Raw genomic sequence first — 20780 nt, 5'->3', positions numbered from 1 at the left:
AGGGCAACATAGCGAGACAGTTACAAAAAAAAAAAAAAAGAAAGAAATAACAAAGATGGCACACGCAGATCATCAAGGTACAAATATATGTATGTATGTCATAAGTGACCAAGACTTGACAAATGTAACCCTCCCCCCCAAGAACTCTTCAAAGTGAAGCAGGCAAATGGTATTTTTTGGATGAAGACACTGAGGACTGAGGAGCACTATGGCCTGGAAGATACAGCATCAGATGGCAGAGGGTGAGGCTGCCAGGTAATGAAGCTCTTTCCACAGTAAGGACCCAAGATGCAGACAACCACAAACAAGGAGGGTTTGTTTGGGACATAAAGGGAACAGAAATCCTGACAAGTGGTCAGTAGCCCCTCAGCACAGGAGTTTTACTCTACTGGGAGCCCAGGCTCCCTTGTTCAGGAGGCTCAGCTCCCGCCTACCTTTTCCTTGTCTTCATGCACCTGTTTCTTGAGTTCAGCTGCCCAAGACTGAGAGGTGATCTGATTGGCTAGCCCAGGTCTGGCCTTACCAATTGGACAGAGCTTTGTGCCAAGCCACCTCATAGGATGCTGGTCAGCCTGTCGGTGGACTTGTGCTCAAGTGCCCAATAAGCTGTAAGCAGTACCTATAAGGCACTGAGCACCCCCAGGTCAGAGTTTGCTGGGGCAGGGTCCATGTCTTCCTGAGGCAGGAGGTTGGCACAGCTGTCACAGTGGCATCACAGTGTGATCAGTGCAGGGACAGAGGAAAGAGAAGTTGTGGGGGGGAGGTAGTGGGAGCATGAGAAGGAAAGAACCAGCTGTGTGAGAGAGGAGAACTACAAGGTAAGGAGATGAGCCTGTTGCAGAACCAGGCATGCAGCAGCTCTGTCTCTCCATGAAGGCAGCCCAGGGCAGCAAGCCCAGGAAATGTGGTGCCAGAGAGTTCATTAATTCATCCAAGGAATACTATACGGTGCTGCCCAGTGGAACTGCCCTCCTGGAGGCCACTGTGCCAGCCCCTGGGCTGCAGAGGAGACCCTTCTGTGGAGGATGCAGCGGGAGGGGCCCAAGCATGGGTTCCCCTTGGCAGCATCAGAACCCGCCACTGGGAGGGGCTGCTGCCTGGGCTGCTCGGACTCCAGCGTTTGCTTTTCAGCAACTTCCTTTATGAGTCTGTGAGGCCACTGTGGAAAAGCTCCAGCAGGTGTCCACTTGATGGGAGATTTATGTCCATACTTGAGTCACAACCTTAAGGATGCAGCAGACAAGCATTCTGAGGTCCTAGAGATCCCAGGGGACACGTGACAGGGCCTTTCTCTCCAGCCACCCTGGGGCCCTGGGAGTTCCTCCTTCTAGTACTGACACCAGAAGTTTGGGCAGCGCTCCCCTCCAAGGGAAGCAGAACTGGCACCTGAGGATAAAGGAAGCTGATCACCTAGATAAGGGACAGGGCACACGAGGCCTAGGGAACAGCACAAGCAAAAGTGTGGGAGCACGAGGGAGCTCCAGGTGGCTCAGGTGGACTGTTGTGAGGGTTCCAGAAAGGTATGTCCCAGCCTGCTGCCATGATGCTGGAGAGGCAAGTACCAAACCAAGAAGTGACGCTGAGGGTGGTGGGGAGCCATGACAGGGCTCTGAACAGGGGAGAGCAGGCCATGTTTGTGTTGTGGAAAGCGTACTCTGGCTGCCCTGTGCAGCGTGGGGGGATAGGGTGAGGCTGGAGCAGGGAACCCAGGGAAGAGATCAAGGCAAAGACCCCTGGGGAGCCACAAGGGCCCAGGTCTGCACATCAACACGGGGCTGGCGGATCAAGGCCCCAAAGACAAAGTACAGGGGACTTGGAGATTAAAGGGGGAATTGGGGTGTCAACTTCATCGCAACCCCCACCCCACAATTCCTGGCTTGGGCAGCAGGACCAGAGAGCAGCAGTTGTTTGGAAGTAGATAGGCCAAGTGTGCAGGGCTGGAGGGCCATCTGGGTGGAGATGTCCAGGAGGGAGCTGGACACCAAGTTCCCTCAGCAATGGACAAGTCTTGAGAACAGAGACCTCAATTGGGCCCCCTTCAGGCCTGGGGTAGCAGCAGGCAGTTTCCTGCCTCCCACCCTTGGCCATCTGTCTACACCAAGTGAGCGGGGTCCTGATCCTGGAGTTCTTGGAGGGACAGGTAAGCATCAGTGATGGGGCTCAGGGAAGAGATAAGGGCCCTGCCCTGGCCTTCCCCAGGAGGGCTGGCCCAGGGGAAACTTGCCCCCTCTCCAGGGCCAGGAGCAAGGACCTCCTCCCCAGCCTCTCCCAGCGCCAGCTCCGGAGAGGATTGGAAATCCACCAGGTCAGGAGCTCTTGGGGTAGGAAGCCTCGGGGGCTGAAGATCCCAGTGTCCAGGGGCTCCCGCCTGCAGGGAGGGGGGCGGCCTCTCTTCATTAGCCCCACTGCCCCCGAGGGCAGTATTTGGGGGTCTGGGACCACTGAGGAGACTGGGGGAGAAGAGCAGCAGGTCCTCCCCAGGAGGGAAGGTACAGTAGGCATCACCATCCCCTGACCAAGGATGCAGGGGCGGGAGGGGAGGCCCTGTGGGCACCCCAGGCCCAGCGTCCTCGGGTTCCTCCTCTGTGCAAGGATCATAAGTAAAGTACACCTGGCAGGCCTCGATCTCCAAGGCATCCGGGAGGTGGAAGAAGAAGTAGCCCTGGTTGGTGAAGCAGCTGGTGAGCGAGTGGCCACTGGTGGAGGGTGAGGGCGAGGCCATCTTCTCCTGCTGCAGCAGCAGCAGCTGGGCAGCCTTGGTGTCCCTCTCCAGCACTTCCAGTGGGGAGATCTCAGGCGCTGGGCCGCCAGGGCTGAAGGAGGATGAGGGGAAGGGTGACGAGAGCCACTTCTGCAGGGATAAAGGCCAGGGGTTAGAGGGGATCCCCTTCATATTCAACAAAATTTCTAACTCCTCTTCCTCCTCCAGCAATTAGCCCAGAGCTTCCCCCTCCAGGAAGCCCTCCCTGACTGTACCCTCCACGCACCTGTTGCCAGCTCAGAGAACATGGCCAGGAATGGTCTAAGAGTGACTGTGTGAGTCTGTGGCCCCTCAGCATGAGGACCAGGCCTGCTGGCTCTCTGATCAGGGCCCAGTAAGTGTATTTCAGAAAAATTGGTGGACCGGCAGAGAAACACCCTGGTTCCCTGTCCAGGGTGAGTTCCTGGGTCTAAGCCGCTGTCTCACACACACATGCACACACAGCTCCCTGAAATCTGCCTCCCCATCCCAAAGTAGGAGTCATGATACAAAAGAATGGGCCAAGAAAGAGACAGAAAGGGCACACGGATGATGGCAGAAGGACTGCTAGCCAGCTAGGGAGAGAGGGGAAGCATGGTTGCAATACTGGAGCAGGGGGCAGAGGGCACCACCTGATGGCAGGCAGAGCATGCAGAAAGAATAGGGAGAGGCCAGGTCTGTGGCCAGCGCTGGTGCCCAGGGGCTCACTGGACTCCCTCAGGGCTGCATGTGGTCAGCCACTTCCTGGGCTTGAGCTTCTGCCCACAGGGCCTGGACTGGGGCCCAGGAGAAACTGGGGCCCATTCACCACACTCTCACACTAGCACGCACACACTTGCGTCCCTTGGTCAGGGTGGCAGGCTCTATGGCCTTGGAACTGGGGTCCCAGGTGCAAGAAGATGGCCCTCTCTAGGCCAGCTTCAAGCCCCAGACACATGGAGCCTCCCAGGGCTTCCCTGGGACACCCTCCTCACACCAGGCTTGGGGCAAGCATCTAGACCCAGGATGACCTCTTAGAGAGATGGAATGGCTTCTGGCTCTGCAGAAAGGACCCCATCCCCACCTCAAATTGGACTAGGCCCATAGAAGACATCTGATGATGTACCTGGTCCAGCTTCCAACTAGTTCCAGTGACAGAATCCCTTCTGCCAGGTTTCCAGCACATGGTCAGCCAAGGCTTGCTTGGATACCATTATTGATGGGGACCTCACTGCCTTCATCGCTAATAGAAGGATTTTAAGTATATACCTCCCCCCATATCAAGAGTACTACCAGGAAGAGATCCTTAGTCTTAGGAATTTTCCAAAGAATTCTTGAAGGGGCCACTGATTAGTCCCGTTGGGGAATTGCAAAGTTGGCACCTGATGCCTCTGTCCTGGCATGGCCTTCCAGCCCCTCTGCTCCTGACATCCCTCTGCTCTCTCTCAATCTTAGGAGCCTAGAGTGGGGTCAGGGTGGTAGAAGCAGCCCCCCACTGCCCTGCCCTTCCCTCTTAATGCTTCCTGCCTGGAGCAGGTGTGGGCTGGGGGAGGGGAGACAGTAACTCAAAGTGGAGCTTGGAGTGTTACTACTCCAGGCGCCTGCACCTTTCAAATGAATCAGTGTTGCGTGACTTGAAGTGGCTAGAGAACTTGTTAGTATCTGTGCCCTGGAATTTTGGGCAGAGGTTAGGGAAGCACTGACCCTCCAGAACCCGTCTGCACAGGCAGCCCTGCTGGGTCAGCAGACTGGTGCGTGGTTCCAGCAAGGGTCCCTTGAGCTCTTAGTATGTGCCAGGCAAAGCTCCCAGGGAAACACAGGTAATAGCAGTTTTCCTCCCCATTTATAGATGAGGCAACTGAGGCACAGAGAGTTCTATAACCCCTGAAGTCAGAGAGCCAGAAAATAGTGGAACTGGGATTAGCTGCCAGGCAGTCTGGTTCAGGTAGAAGCTTCCAGAGCTGGGGAAAGGGCCCAGGCCATCCACGAAGCTGCTTCAGCGTTTTGTCTCCTCTCACAAAGTGCAAAACTGCCTACTCACACACCACCTCCCACTCCAGTCCCACTGCTGCCACTGCTGTCCTCCAGCCCTCGCCTCCTACCTGGAAATCTCCTCCATGCTCTGAGCTCAGCTGGGAAAAGAACTCCGAGGGGTCTGGGATGTGACACTTCAGAAACTTCTTCAGCCTGAACAAGGGAGAGGAGAGAAGGAGGAGGATGAGAACAGGACGGGCCACAGGACCCTGCTGTCATCCCCACAGCTCTGAGGGCAGGGCATCGAGCCATGGCACATTTCACACGTTTACGCAGCCAATATTGGTCGAGTGCCACTACGGGAGGGTGCTGTGCTGGGCACTGGACGCAAGAATGGCCAATAGAGAAGGTCCTTGCTCTCAAGGAGTTGACATTCTGCTGGGAAGACAGACAGAAAGCCAGGGTGCCGCATTATCACTCATTCTGCTGAGACAGAGAGCAGAGGGCTGCATAAGACCAGGAGGTGGGGATCAGTGTGTGAAGCAGCGTACAGGGGGACCACACAGCTAGAGCAGCCAGGGATGGCTGGAGCAGCGTGAAGCAGGAGGTGGGAAGTAGCAGAAAGACCTAGTTATAACAGCCGTGGATGGTGGTTTAGGTTGTGCACTGCTCAAGGTCATTTGGCTTTCTGGGGTACAGATGGTGAGTGCCATGTTGGGTGCCCAGGAGCTATATGCATCTGCCTAAAGACAGGGATACCATTTTCTGATTTGTTCCAAATAATGAGTATATTATTGGGTATATTTCAGGTGCAGGGGGCAGCCTCTGAAGAGCGTTAAACAGGGGAGTGACAGGGAGCGAGGATGACAGTGTTGCAGGTGACAGAATCTCTCTCCCTGTCTGGGAACAGGAGCATTCAGACAGGCTCCCTTGAAGGCCTGCATGGCGCTGGGGGACGCTGTGAGTGGATAGAGAAATGCCTGTCTTCTTGGAAGAAAAGGGGAAAACAGGGCTCTGAGTATTGCTCACAACCCCACACCAGGACCGGGGCAGAAGAGTTGCACTCCTGGCCCAGCCTCACTAGTATTGGCTAGTCCTTGCTCTCAAGGAGTTGACCTTGGACAGGTCAGCCGACTCCTCTGGCCCATCGCCCATCCTGGCACCAGTTAAAGGGAATGGCAGCCCCTGACTCACTGCCTTCCCAGTGCTGTGGAGTCAAGGGAGATGATACAAGTGGGCCCACTTTCCAAACTGTAAAGGGCTGTCTCCCCTCCTGAGAGAACCAGTGTCCCCTGGGTACAGGCGTTACTTCCTCACCCACTCTCCACAGGACAGCTCGAGCTACAGCCAACAAAGCCGACCACATCCCACTCCTGTGGAAAGCCCCCCATGGCTGCCTCGCACACAGCTCCAAGTCTCACCACGGCCTTGAGGCCCCGGAAAGCCTGACTGCTGCCCACATGTCTATCCCACAACGCCTTCTGGTCTCTGGCCACACCAGCCTCCGGCATTCTGCTCCTGGAATGTTCCTCCCTCCTTTATGCCCAGGCCCTTTGCGCATTCTGTTCCCCTGCCTGGGGTGTCCACACTGTCCCCTCCACCCCACCTGGTGAGCTCTTCCTTCATATTTCAAGAAAATCATCACTTCCTCAGGAAAAGTACCCTTGGGCACCCCCAATCTAAGGCTCCTCTCCCTGTTGTCTGCTTCTAATCCAGTCAGTTCTCCATATCTGTGAGTATGCATCCATGGATTCAACCCACCTTAGATGGAAAATACAGGAGAACCTCTGTAAGTTGACCACCCAAGGGACTGTAACAAATGGGTCAACACACAGAGGTGGTCACTAGGCCCGCTGTACTGATGTGTACATGTGGTGCATGTCCATTCTACGAAAATTAGGTCAACTTAAGGAGGTGGTCAATGTAGGGAGGTGGTCAGAGGTTCCACTGAACTCAGAAAATAAAAAAACCAAAATAGCAATACAACAATAAAATATTTTTACAAATTTGAAAACTACAGTATAACAACTATTTATATAGCATTTACATTGGATTAGGTGTTATAAACAAACTAGAGATGATTTGAAGTGTATGGAAGGATGTGCATTGGGTATGTGCAAATACTACACCATTTTGTGTCAGGGACTCACTGGCTTTTGGTATCCTCAGGCGGTCCTGGAACCCACCCAGGCCCTGTGGATACTGAGGGACAACAGGACACTGGTGCTGTCCTTCACAGCCTAATCACAGCCTTGCCTCTACAGACAAGTGTGCTTAATAAATAAGTATCTGCCCTTCCCCACTGGGCTGTGCCCTCCACATGCCTATGGCTTGCCTCTGTGTTCCCAGCACTGTATGCTATGCCTGGCACGGGGCTGGCACTCAGAAAATAAAGGAATGAATGAATGAATGTCCAGACCTAGATGGACCCATGAGGAACCATAGACAAAGACAGCTGATGTGTACATGGGCACACCCCTGAGTTCTGAGGGTAGTGCTCAACCCAGGGCCCTGGGGGCTCCCCCACCCACTCCCCTATGGCTGGTTCCATGGCAGAGGACAGGTGCTGGGTAGAGACGCAAGCTGGGAAGGAGGAAAGAACTCTCTTACCAGGGCCCGATGGCCTTGCAGTTGACCAGCAAGCAGACTAAGACGATGAAGCACATGGTACTGATGAGGCTCCCAATGATGTGGCGGATCCAAGGGAAGGGCGGGGTCTCCTTCCCGGGGGCTGCCCAGGGGTGGGAGGAGGAGCAAGGAGAGAGTTAGAGAAGTGTCCCCCCTCATCCCGGGTCACTCAGCACCCTGTGCCCCAGCCTGGAGCCATGCCCTGCCCGTTATCAGAGCCCTGCCAGACAGGTGTGTGCCTGGGTTCTGCTTAGGTTCTGCCTGGGTTCTCTGGGAAGCCAGATTTGATGCTAAAATGACATGAACAGTGGCATTCTAATAGCTCTTCAGGCTGCAGACAATTCCAGTGGCCCACCTGGCAGCCTGGGCTTCACCCAGCCATGCCTCTTCCTCTGTGCACCACATAGAGAACCCCAGGGCTCGCTTGAGCTGGGACTCAAACTGCAGTGTGACGAGGGACAGGCCACCCAGCACATCTGCTGCATCATGTCTTCATCACAGCAGCCCTGCCCTGGTGTCACGGTACCCATTTCACAGATGAGGCTGAGAGGCGAAAGCAGCCACCCCCAGCCCTGGCAGAAACCAGGAGTTTGAGGTTTCAGGGTGGAAAAAAGTGAAAAGAGCCTTTCTGCCCAACTCCCGTAACTCACGAGGCCATGGGCAAGTCCTATCCCCTCACTGAGCCCCTGTTCCCATCTGTAAAGGGGGCCTCTGCAAGGTCCCAGGAACTAAAGAGAGAGGATGGAGGTGCACTCTCCAGAAGGGAGGGACAGGGTAACGCTTCCCCCACCCCAGTGGCTCCCGAGTCACAGAGTCACACCCAGGGCACCCACTCCTGCACAAGCCCCTCCCCACCCATGCTGCTCACTAGTACCTGCAGGCTTTGTCCTAAAATCCACAGGCTGGCTCCAGGGGCTCCACAGCTCCACCTGGTGCTGGTCATCTGGCTGGCGCCTGACCCGCACCTGAAGCTCATAGTGGGTGTCTGGGGTGAGTGTCTCGAGGCAGATCCACTGCTGCTTCTGCTTAAGGGCCAGCAGGGGGGCCTCCTGGGGTAGAGACAGGGCTGTCAGGGCAGGTAGGTCCCCACTGCCCTCCTCACCTCCAATGGCCAGTCTGGGTGGCTAAGCAAAGCAGCACCCCCATTGATCTACACTCTGCACTGGCCACACCCCCTCCTTCCTTCCTACCCAATTCTCCCTGACCCCTGGGGTTGTCCTGAACCCTTCCCCCCTCACTCATTCCCCACATCCCAAGCTGTCTGCCGATCAGCTGGTTCCAGCTCTGGAACTATTCTGGACCCCTCGCCTTCTGTCCTCCCCTCCTGACCCCAGGTCTGAGCTGGTGCCACCTCGCAAGCCTGCAGCCTTTGCAGTGCCTGGGCTCTCTGTTTGGAAAGCCCTCCCTAGATCTTTGCAGAGTCAGCTCCTTCTTGATGCCCTGATTTCAGAGAAGCCTCCCCTGGCTCGCCTGCCCCCGAGTCTGAAGTAGCCTGGCCTGGTCACTCTCGAATACCTTATCCCATCTCATACTCTTGATGGAACTTATCAGCATCCCACAGTCTCCTGTGGATGTGTCTGCTGCTGCGTGACCCCAAGTGTGAGTTTCCCAAGAGTAGGATGCTTGTCAGTCTCACCCTCCACTCCCTCCCTATCATGTAGCACATAGTAGGTGCTCAGCAAGTCCCTCTTGCATGAACCATGGAGCGAATAAAGGAATGAGTAAGTGAATGAATTAGCAATGGACGCCCATGAACGTGGAGCACACTGGATGGGAAGTGGGGAGGGGTAGCTTCCCAGAAAGGAAGTTGCCCCCGGTGTCAGCCTGGAATCTGCCACCAGCTGGATCCCCAGGGTTAGCAGGGGGCATGTGGAGAGCAGTACAGAAAGAGCAGGGCAGACTCAGCACCCACTGTCCACCTGGGGCTGACGTGCCTCTCTGAGATGAGGATGGACAAGACAGGACAGGACCCAGGCCAGCACAAGAAGGAAGAATCAGGGCAGGTGAGGACTGTGCCACATACTCACCTCCCAGCTGGCGTCTGGAGACCGTGTCCGGACCTCAAATTCCAACTTGCTTTCAATGTAGTGGGAGATCTGGGAGATGGCCCAGGTTATGTTGCAACTGTGGGTCCCCACACGGACGACTTTGAGAGACGCTGGAGCCATCAGGCGAACTGGGACAGAAGAAGGGAGAGGTGACCGGTTCACAATGATCCACCTCCACGTTGGCACCTGCCCTTCCTTCTCCCGTGTGCTCTACCCACGTACCCCCCGCCTCAGGGCCCACTCCCCCTTTTCATCCAGGGCTCTGCTCAAACCTCATCTGTTCAGAAGAGACCTCCCTGCCCACTCAACACTCTCTAAACCCCTCGCCTGTTTTATTTTTCTTCTCAGCACTTTTCACCACCTGACATATTAAAACACATGGTTTGGATTTATTTTTTTGTCTCCCCCACCAGACTGTGAGCTCAATGAGGACAGAGACGTTGCCGTCTGCCCTGTGTTGGTGCCTGGAACATTACCTGGTACTTGATCTAGTATCTGCTGAATGAATGAATTAGAGCAGCCTTCCTCTGAACTTAGAATTGACCTAAGAGTTTTATATGGATTGTGACTTTTCTTTTATTTATTTTTATTTTTTTATTTTTGTAGAGACAGAGTCTCACTTTATTGCCCTCAGTAGAGAGGCGTCATACAGTTCATGCAACCTCCAACTCCTGGGCTCAGGTGATTCTCTTGCCTCAGCCTCCTGAGTAGCTAGGACTACAGGCACCCACCACAATGCTCGGCTATTTTTTTGTTGCAATTTGGCCGGGGCTGGGTTTGAACGCGCCACCCTCAGTATATGGGGCCAGCACCCTACCCACTGAGCCACAGGTGCTGCCCATGACTTTTATTTTAAATGTGATGATTATAACACTTTATGATTCTGAAGGTAAATTGATCCAAGTCTCTCTAATTCTGAGGCTCTGTAAAGCCACACAAATAGTAAGTGAATGTGTATGAGTACTGACTACACACTAAGCAGTTTCTGAGCCTGGGCTCAGAGATGCCTTACAACAAGCCTGTGCAGTAGGTGACTCCAATTATCCCTATTCAGCAAATGAGGAAACTGAGGCTCAGATATGTTAAATGGCCTAGCAGTCAGATCACGTCCAGTTGAGGCAGGCTACATTTAGAACCCTGCCTGGATCTCACTTTCTCTCCTGCCTCTTCCCTAGCCTAGAGATGTCCCCTAAGATCCAAAGGTGGGGGGAGGCACTCAGTCATTCAACAAACCTTCCTAGAGCATTTTCCTGATCAGATCTAGTGTTGTTTGCTCAGAAAGGAAACCCATGGATGGCAGACACTCTGCCTTCAAGAGCTCACAACCCAGTGAAGGAGATAGACCTACAATCAGAAAGTGACAACCTAGGACTTGAATTCCCTGAAAGAAGAGGTACAAAGATCTGGGGTGGTCTAGGAAGGTCTCCTAGAAGAGATGACTCTTCACTGAGCCTTGAAGGGTGAGAACTTTCCAGGTGAAAAGAACCTTTCAGGCAGTGGGACCAGTATGTGAAAGGGCTCCAAGGCATGGATAGGCAAGGTGAATGTGGGGAGCTGGATGGGAAGAAGAGGAGTGCCAGGTACGGGGGCCAGGGCTGGAGTCTAAGTGGCCTTGAATTCCAGGGTAAGAAGCCAAGACTTCATCCCCAGGGAAGCGGGCAGTGAGCTGATCAGATGTGAGTATGGAAGTTGGTAGAGAGAGAGACCAGAGCACAGAGGATCCCAGAGGCAAAGGCAGCCCTGCCCCAGCCCACCCTGACTTCCTCACTCACGGTTATCAAAGGGCTTGAAGTCCTTGCTCATCACCATCCTTTCATGGCATATCACCTTCAGGTTAACGATGTCAGATGAGGTCAGCTTCTGAGACTGCAGGGACAGGAGGGCAAGGATGAAGCTGCCAGCAGCTGGGGGCAGCCACTGGTGAGGACAGGGAAGGACAAGAGCCCCTACATGCCACCACCATACAATGCAAGGACAGCAAATGTTCTCTGTAAATAGTGACTATTTGCAGGCCATGTGTCCTCTGTCACAGCCACTCAATCCCATCATTGTAGTATGAAGCAGCCACAGACAACATGTAAATGAATAGTGTGGCTGTGTTGCAATAAAACTTTATTTATAAACACAGACAGTGGGCAGGATTTGGCCCATGAGCCATACTATTTCACCAATCCTGATCTAAAGTGAAGGGAGGCTTGGCGCCTGTAGCTCAGCGGCTAGGGTGCCATCCACATACACTGGAGCTGGCAGGTTCAAATCCAGCCTGGGCCTGCCAAACAACAATGACAACTGCAGCAAAACAGTACCCAGGCATTGAGGTGGGCACCTGTAGTCTCAGCTACTTGGAAGGCTGAGGCAAAAGAATTGCTTAAGCCCAAGAGCTGGAGATTGCTATGAGCTGTGATGCCACAGCACTCTACCAAGGGTGACAAAGTGTGACTCTGTCATAAATAAATAAATAAATAAATAAAGTGAAGGGAGCTGCCTTGGGAGGAAGGAAGTTCCCATCCCTAGAGGGATGTAAGCAGGTGAGCCCCCCAAAGGTGCAGGTCTGGAACTGTACTCTTTAATATCCTCAAGTGTGAAAGGCTCTTCTCCTCAGCTCTCCCCACCCTCACACCTGATTTTCTGGAAGGAAATGCCCAGGTATTGGGTGTGTCCTGGGGCCAGTCCTCGCTCAGGTACCACTAATTTCGCTGATGAACACAGCAGTCCATCCCACAGTGGGGTGAGAAGCCCAGGGCTCAGGCTGGTCAAGGGATTGCCCAATGTCACTCACTGGTCAGCAGGACCAGTTTGAACCTGGGCCATTCACGTCTACAGCCCCACAGAGCAACAGGCCTGTCATTCCTGACCAAGGGCTGCAGAGTGAGCAGCTCGGGGCAGCCTCCCACTGTGCCGGTGGCGACCCTGTTTTCAGGGGGCAGCTCTAGAGCAGGCCCTGGATAGGATCTGGGCTCCAAGTGGTGGTTTCAGGTCCAGCACCCTGGGTACCATCTCTCTGACCTACATAAGACCTACTATGAGTACACCTTGAACTTGATCATCAGAGTTTCTTGAACTGCTCAGCCAGGAAATAGTCCTCCCTCTCCACCCAAAGGACCCTGCCCCAACCTTCTCACAGCTGCCACTCTGACCAGGCTTCCCCAGAGAACAATAGTATTATCATTATTATTACTATTGTTGTAAAGCTGTTGCCAATAATGCCTTGACATTGTCTCATTTAACCCTCTCAACCCCAACAGGCATGGGCCCCATTACTACTCTCAGCCTCTATCCGAGGAAACTGAAGCACAGAGAGGCCTAGGGACTTGCCTGAGGTCACACAGCCAGAAGATAGTAGAGCCAGGATGGGAAGCTAGGCCACCCGCAAAGCTTCCTGGATGGCACAGCCTGCTTCTAGTGGCCTTGCTTCCATCAGCTACGCTGTGTGTCCCCATCTTCCCATTCTCCTACCCTTTGAGAATACACATAACTTGATGATGGTTGGAAAAGGTCTGAGCATCCCTGCTGCTGCCCAGGAGGGTTTGATGACAGTAATTTGATGCACATCCATGTAGACATGACCATGTACCCTGCAAGAGGCAGCCTAGTGCACTGGTGAAAAACTGAGGCTGGGCCACAGGCCTGGGTTCAGTCCCAGCTCTGCTACTCCCTGGCTGTGTAAACTTGACCAAGGGTCACACCTCTCTGGGCCTCAGTTTCTTCACAGGTAAGAAGGAGGCAGTTCTGTGCCCACCTGCAGGGTTGTGGGGACCCAGTGACAACAGCGCCAATGGCAGGCTCTGTTCTAGATGGCATTTTAAGTCCTTTAGCCCTCAGAATGACCCAGGAAAGTAGGCACTATTATTTTTCCCACTTTGCAGAAGGAGAAACCGGCAGGGTTTGCCCAGCATCACAGGCATAAAGCGGAACCAGGGCTGGAATGTCCATGATCTCCACTCTTAACCCCACACTGCCCTGCCCTCCAAGACCTCGGGAAGAGTCAGGTGTGGGGGCTGTCATTGTTCCCGGGTGTTCCCCCTACCTGACAAGGCATATATGGTGTCTCAGGACCCACAAAGCATGGGGGTGACATTGGAGGCAGAGGCAGAATGGCGAGTGCCTCACAACAGGATCCCTTGCCCAGAGGTCAGGCCCAAACTGGCACCCACAGGCACTGCCTCAGCCTCTCTCCACCTCTTAACCCCAGGCAGCTGCTATAGGAAGGACTTCAGGGCCCTAGCTTTTCCCCTGGCATCCAGCCCACCCAGAGATGCAGCCTGGTGCTGGTAGGACGCCGCTGTTCCTCCCTCCCTGAAGGGCTACTTACTTCTGGTTCTCCAAAGATCAAGTTACAGGCCCAGGATGTCTGTGTCTCTTGGAGCAGATTACAGGATGATGTTCTCTCCGACCTTTCAAGGCAAAAAAAAAAAAAAACTCTTGAGAAGAAAAGGAGGGACCCATAGAGCTGGTCCTAAGGGACCAGTCCTCAGGGGCCCTTTCTGCTTTAAGGTGGCCCAGGCAGCAAGGCTGGGCTGGGGTGGGGGTGTCTCTATGGCAAGCCTCCACCTGCTCTGCAGTACGCCCTCCGTCATCCCAGCCTGGCCTTGGGGCAGCCAGAATGATCTAGAAACACAACCCAGTTCAAGGCCTGTGATGCTCCCTGCCCTAAAGTCTTCCACACTTGCCCTAAAGCTCCACGGCTTCAAGTGAAGACAAGCCCTTAATTTGGCCTTGGGAGCCCATGCAGTTAGCACCCAGCCAAGGGCCCAGACCCACCTCTGCCCTTTCCCTCCATCCCTGCTCCCCCCATACCCCAGAGAGCCTGCCTGGTGGAGGGGCCCTTCTCCTTTCCTCCCACCAACCTGCTTGGGTACAGATCCTCCCCAGAGCCACACCAGTTCCTTGCAACACCCAGTGCCCCAAACACCACCCAGACCCCTATCCCCACAGTTGCCTGTGGGTCTCTCAAACTCTCAGCTCACTCAAAAAGCCAAGGAGCCCTTTTCTTCCCTGTCTCTACAGAGTGGAGTCCAGCCTTGGTGTACCAGGCTTACAGCCCAGTGTCCCCAAACCACCTTGTCCAGCTCATCCCCACTGCAGTCTGGGCCCCACCCAGGTCCAAGAGTCTAAATATCTGACTCCCATATTCCTTAAAACAATGGCTCAGTTCTAGATGTGGTCTCCAACTCCTGTGATTCTACAAGTCGGTGGGTCCCCTTAGTTCAAGGTTCCATACGTCAGATCCTTGGGGTCTAGTATTTAGGATTGCTTGGGTCTAAGAGTCAGTGACGGCGAGATCCTACTGTCCTAAGATTCTGCAGTGTGGCCGCGGACCACACTCACCGTTGGATGGACTTGGCTTGGATTTCACAGGATGTGCCCTGCAGACCCCCATCTGGGCTCCAGGTGCAGGAGATGTTGGCTCTCGAGTTGTAGAAGCACGTGAGCTGGGAAGTGTCTGCAGGCAAAGTGAGGTGTTAGTGGCTGGCTGCGGGGTGCCCCCCGGCCCTCCATAACATGCCCATTACCCCTGCTCCTGGCATCCCTTATCTGCAAGAGGACGAGGCAGGAGGTGGATGCCTGAGTTCTGGCCCCGTTGCCCTCCCCTCCTCTCCTGCCTCTTGCCCTGCTCAGGGACCTGCCAAGCAGGGCCTTTGAAGGGATTGTACAAAGCTTGGCCTCTTCTGCCAAGGGAAAGCACAGCTGTCCAGATGCCAGGGTCCTCACCTTTCACTGCTGCAGACGTCCAACAGATAGCCAGGGACAGGAGGAGGAGGGACAGATACCTGGACAGGGCAGGGTCCGCCATCACAGCCACAGGGTGGAGCTGGGGAAGGGAGCCCTGGGGAAGGAGGCATGGAGAGCGCACAGGTGAGTACACACTCCACTGCCCCACTGCCCTACACTCCCTTCCTTCAAGTTTCTACTCAAATGTCACCTCTCTATGGAGGTCTTCCTGAATGAGACTATTAAAGAGGCACCCTTTGGTGGGGCGCAGTGGCTCACACCTGGAATCCTTGCACTCTGGGAGGCTGAGGCAGGTGGATTGCCTGCGCTCAGGAGTTCTAGACCAGCCTGAGCAAGAGTGAGACCCCATCTCCACTAAAAATAGAAAAATCAGCAGGCTGTCATGGTGGGTGCCTGTAGTCCCAGCTACTCAGAAAGCTGAGGCAGGAGGATCACTTGGCCCCAGGAATTTGAGTTTGCAGTGAACTAAGCTGATACCACAGCACTCTAGCCTGAGTGACAGAGTGGGACTCTGTCTCAAAAGAAAGAAAGAAAAGAAAAGCTACCCTTTGTTACCACTTCTAAACAATACTTTTATTTTTTCATCACAGCGCTATTTGTTTATTTATCCGTCTGTTCTCTCTCGTCACACACATTCCTAGAACGGTGTCTGGCACATGGGAAGCATGCAACAACAACAAAATACTGAATGAACAGATGACCGAATAAATACGGACAGAGCTGAAGGCAGCCGGCCGGAGGGCCTTCCAGACAGCTCCTCCTAGGCTGCCCTCTCTCTCTGCTCATCACACTCTCTTGAAAAAGTGGAAGGAATTATTTGAAGGTAACAAGATGTGAACTTGGAAAGCTGTGCTGCAAAGCAGTTGGGAGCTCTGGCTTCAACACTGAAGTACTTTGGGTGGCTCTGGAAGCTTACTGCCTAGAAGGAAGGGGACCCCGGTGCCTCTGGAGGTCAGAGGGCGCCCATGTTCAAGATGGAGTGTTTGTAATGTGGGCCTATGAAATTCCTAACCCAGCCCTCACAGAATGAGGCTGAGAAGGATTCCCTGGGTCTATTAAACACAGGCCCTGGAGGGTGTTTTTATAACCCTCAGCCCAGTTATTATCCTGTCCCTATTTTCCAAGATCTGCTATAGTCAAGAATGTCTGCCACCAACGCCCCTGGTGGCAGGGTCCACCACCTCCCCACTTCAGTGAAGGCACTATTCTCCCGCCAAGTGGGCTTCAGGGAGGCCAAGTGACTAGTGATGTCTCCGCCAGAGACTATTCTCAGTGGTCTTCTAGCCACGCCATGGAAACACCTGCTCAGCCACTGACCTGTCTGCTGGAAACCGAGCAGTCAAGTGCAACTGCCTCCCCTCTGCAGGGGAAGGGGATAGGGAAAGTGAACAATTGGTCACTGGGGAAGATAATGGGACCTGGGACCTCTGTCAGGAGAATGGGCTGGGGAGGCTGGGAGATGAGAAGAGACTTCCAGAAAGCAGCGATGGTGGCCCTAGCTGGGGGGGCAGAGGGAGGAGCAGGTGAGTCTAGAGGTGCTGAGGAGGCAGAGTGTCCTTCCCATCCCCTGCGCTTTGATTCCAAATGTGGCCAAGCCCCCTGAGCCTTGTCCCCCTCTTCTCCCCCTACCCACGGCTCCCCTACCAGGGCTCTCTCTCCCCTTCCTGTCTCCCTCTGAGTCTCTTACTAGCTCCAGCCCTCAGCTCCCAAAGGCCTTTCTCCAGCTCAGTGCCTCCCTGAGCCTCCACCTCCCCCGATGGCCTGTGGTAGTGAAAGCCCAGCTCTCCTCTCACGAGACTCTTGGGTCTGGGACAATTTCACTCTCATCATCCCAGTGTCTTTGCTCTATTCCCTTTGCCCCCACACCCAGGCAGCCAGGATGCCCTAAAGACAGGACACCAGATGACAACTTGCTGTCTCTTCCTCTCCACCCTCCCAGGCCAGCCCAGTGCCATCCCTCCTGGGCGATGGCATGGCCTTCTCTGCAGACACTTGGCTGCATTTCCCAAAGCTCCCTGCCCTTGCCAAGAAACCTACAGCAGCCCGTCTATAACCAAAGCCTAAATCCCTGCTTTCAAGACTTCTCTGGGACCAGGCTGGATGGGCCAGTCCTCCCAGGCTTTGTTCTCACAGCGTAGGTGCATGGCCCAAGTGAACACACCCACAACACGTCCATCTGCCCATATAAGCCAGTGGCCTCCCAAGTCCATCTCCCTTCTTATCCCCTACCTGTTCCTGCCATCTTTCAAGGCCCATTTGAAACTCCCCCTCTTTTCTTTCTCTATGAAACTCTCCCTGGGTTCCCCAGTGGAGGGTGAGAGTCTCCTCCTCTGAGCCCCTGTTCCTTCCTATGGACAGCAGCAGCAGGCTGGCCTTGGCTGGGCAACGTGCTTGCTCCACAGATGACTGAGTATAGGGCCCAGCATACAGTGGGTGCTCAATCAATGCCATTGAATGAATAAATGTAGTCAGAGGCCTCCAGTACTGCAAACAAAGCAGGGCTGTTTGGCGGCTCTGGGCCTTCTCATGGCTGACATCAGAGCCAGCCCCCTGGCCTGAGAGCCTTGCAGCCATCTCTCAAGACAGGTGTCACAAGAATGAGAGTTAAGGACCCTTGCATTGTCAGAGCTGGAAGGGCTCTCTGAGCAAGCCAACCCCCTGTTCTACAGTTGCCAAAACCAGAAAGAGGGAACCCGGCACAGAGCTGGAATTAGAGCCCACCTCCACTTTACCCTGCTGTCCCCTTCGTCATCCACTAACAGGTCACTATATACCATCCTCTATTTAAAACCTCTGAATGCAGCAGGAAGAGAACCAGGTGGGCATACTCTTTTCTCCATTTTCAATGAGGAAACTGAGGCACCAAGAGGTAAAGCACATCGCCCAAGATGATACAGCTAATAACAGGCAGACCAGACCTGAGTCCGGGCAGGGGCCCTGCCCTGCCACTCCTCAAACACAGCTTCCCACTATAGTTCACGCGACAGTAGACAGGTACTCATGACTGAGTACCAATACTCACTGTGTGCCCTGAGCCCTTACTCTGTGCCAAGCCCCAGGCCAGGTGCTTCACACACACCAGCTTATCTAATCTGCCCGGCAGCCCAGGGTGGGTGCTTTTACTACCCACAGATGTGGAAACTGAGGCTTCAAGTCACTAACTCACCCAGGGTCGCATACACAGTCAGTGGCACAGCTGGGGTTCCAGCCCAGGCCGGCTCTCTCACACTGTTCCAGCCTGCCTTGACATTGGTCTCAGAGGCAGGGTGGCAGCTTCCCTGTCCTGAGGAGTCGGAGCCCCACAGGGCATCAGCTGCCTGGAAGGCGCTTGTCCTGGGGATGGGAGGAGCCCGGAAAGGCACCTGTGGGCTCACCTTTGCCTGGGCTGCCATCCCCACAGGAGGGTGACTCCCTAGGGTGGGGGCTGGTTATCTCTTTCTTTGGATCCAGTAGCACAGGGCATAGGGTTGGGACCTCAGAGAACACAGCCTGACAAGGGGACTCCCATAAGGCCCTCCTATGCTTCTTACATGCCCAGCCGCATAAGCCCAGCCCTGGGGCCCGGGTGCTGTTCATCCTTTGTGAGGATGTTGCCCCAGGTCAGGCCTGGCCGTCAGGATGACTCCATGTCAAGCACAGGACCTAGCAGAGAGCTACAGGGGTAGGGGAGGAGGGTGGGGACACAGGGGTACAAAGTCGAAGGAAGGTTACAGCCAAAACACAGGACCCAGCAAAGAGATGAGCAGGCAGGAGAAAGCACCACCTAGTGTCCACTCCTGCCACCCAAAGCCAAAGGCGTGCAGAGGTGTACAGAGAGGGCAGAGTCAGGGGAGGGCAGAGCTGGGGGGCTCCTGATAACCGGTGAGGCTGTACCCTCACTCTGCAAATAGGAAACTGAGTCTCATGGAAGTTAAGGAACCTGCTCAGGGTCACACAGCAAAGGAGAGTCCCAGCCTCAGGTGTCAGCAAGTGAAGTCCAGGACCTCTGAGCCAGAGCACCCTCCCTCCTGGGTTCTCACCACACCCAGCCCTTCATGGCTATAAAACCAGTCACACCCATGGGCTCATTGTGTCCCCACCAAAGCCCTGCAAGGTGGGTCTCCTCATCCCATTTGATCAAGGCCAGAAGCAAAGCTCAGGGACGCTCCAACCTGGATCATCTGACTTCAACCTGGAAGCGGCTGACAGTGACAGGTCTCTCTGTGTCCGGTGCCAGCCTGAGCACTTTAGGGATATTAAGGCATTTACTCCTCACGACTCCCCGGTCAGGAGGTTCTATTCCCTTTATCAGAGGAGACTGAGGCACAGGTCAGCCTCTTTCCCAGGCTGGACAGGAAGAGAGCTGGGATTTGAATCCAGTAAGGTACAGTCCGAGCACCCTGCTGGTTTGTGGGAGGTATAGGGGCTGGGGCAGGGCGGGAAAGCAGGAGCTCAGTACCTTCGTATGTCCAGCTTGACCTCTGAACTGGAAAGGTCCCATCTCCCATCTCCCCTTATCCTCACTGCCCCGCCTGGCTCAACTCTTGCTGTCAACTCCAGCACATCTATCTCCCCAGCTAGGTATGGGACCCTGGCTGGGGAGGAAGCAAGAGAACCCTTGGGAATAGCTCAGCCCCTCACTCCACCCTCGAGGTGCTACAGAGTCAAGAGCGGGAGGTCTTGGTCCCGAGAGAGGAGATGGCATGAGGTCCAGGCAGCCTCTGAGATGGCATCCCATCCCCAAAGCCAAGAGACGCTGCTGACCTGTCTAGTCACATAGCCAAGGAAGGGACAATCCAGACTGAAACATCAGGCTCTGGCCTCCAGCCCAAGACTGCCCAGCACGCTCACCTCAAAGCCAGTTCACAAAGGGGACCTCTCTCCTTTGACCCACAATCCTCATAAGGAGAGGTCTGTACAGGGGTGCCCCCAGCCTGGCCCTGTGCCATAGAGGGTAGCGGGAGACGGCTCCCGACTCTCTCCTCCATATCTCCCACCCTCTCTGGACACCCAACCCTTCCTCTCACTCCTCTACTCCTCAGGGTTGGGGACCCAGTACACAGGCCCCAGGGAAGCTCTTGTCCCACAGTAGCCCCAGCCTTCCCCAGGGCGGGCTGGGAAGAAAGGGTAGCCTGGGGGAAGGGTAGCCTGGGAAGGAGGGGTGGCAGAATTCCTCCCACCCAGAGACAGGGGGGCCCACCCCATCCCTGGGAATTCTAAGAATTCTTTTAGAGGTTGGGGGATGGGAGTTCAGGCAGAAACTGCTGGGGGAATTGAGTCAGAGCTGGAAGTTGTCCCTTGACCTTCACTCCCAGGCTTCCTGGCTGGTCCACAAGAGCCAGAAGAAAGGCAAGGGTCCCTAGCAGGGTGGGGGCGGAGGGGGAAGTCACCTGTCTGAGACATAGGGCTGCCTCGGCAGTGTGGTCTCTCCAGTCCTCTCTGCTGCTGTGACCACGGCCATCTCCCCAGGGCCCTACTCAGCTCTAGCCCAGGTAGCTGCTGGGCCGGCAGACTAAAACCCCAGGGCCTGCCCACTTCCTGTAGAGAAGATAAGAGGGGCAAGGCCTAGGCTGGGGAGGTGGGGAGGTGAGAAAGCCTGAAACTCCTAAAGCACCCAGGGGCCGGATAAAGATCTGCCTCCTACGCTGGGGGCGGTGGTGCACACATACACACACCCAGTCCTCAAACAGGGGCCTAGC

The 20780-nt window shown here is 54.9% G+C and overlaps 1 protein-coding gene across 1 annotated transcript; it reads right to left on the bottom strand.

Annotated features, from left to right (window-relative positions):
- Positions 1-1924: 1924 nt before the first annotated feature.
- Positions 1925-20517, bottom strand: IL2RB (interleukin 2 receptor subunit beta). The gene is made up of 10 exons (XM_023509373.1): positions 20472-20517; positions 15082-15196; positions 14698-14812; positions 13682-13763; positions 11142-11235; positions 9349-9497; positions 8196-8370; positions 7304-7424; positions 4822-4906; positions 1925-2851 (listed from the first exon to the last, which is right to left on the bottom strand). Exons 2-10 carry the CDS (start codon positions 15161-15163, stop codon positions 2093-2095), a joined length of 1662 nt encoding a protein of 553 aa, XP_023365141.1. The 5' UTR covers positions 15164-15196; positions 20472-20517; the 3' UTR covers positions 1925-2092.
- Positions 20518-20780: the final 263 nt, after the last annotated feature.

This window comes from Otolemur garnettii, unplaced genomic scaffold (genome assembly GCF_000181295.1).
Source record: "Otolemur garnettii isolate 467f Iridium unplaced genomic scaffold, OtoGar3 scaffold00007, whole genome shotgun sequence".
NCBI lineage: Eukaryota > Metazoa > Chordata > Mammalia > Primates > Galagidae > Otolemur > Otolemur garnettii.
The sequence above is the reverse complement of the archived record's forward strand: the minus strand, read 5'-3'. Positions and strand labels throughout refer to the sequence as shown.

Excerpts from the sequence above, each read along its gene's own strand:
- IL2RB (XM_023509373.1), bottom strand. The coding sequence starts at position 15,163 with ATGGCGGACCCTGCCCTGTCCAGGTATCTGTCCCTCCTCCTCCTGTCC. Across the intron at positions 11,236-13,681 it reads TGATCTTTGGAGAACCAGAA|TCTCAGAAGCTGACCTCATC; the intron begins GTAAGTAGCCCT and ends CTGTCCCTGCAG. Across the intron at positions 4,907-7,303 it reads TGCAAGGCCATCGGGCCCTG|GCTGAAGAAGTTTCTGAAGT; the intron begins GTAAGAGAGTTC and ends TCCCTTGTTCAG.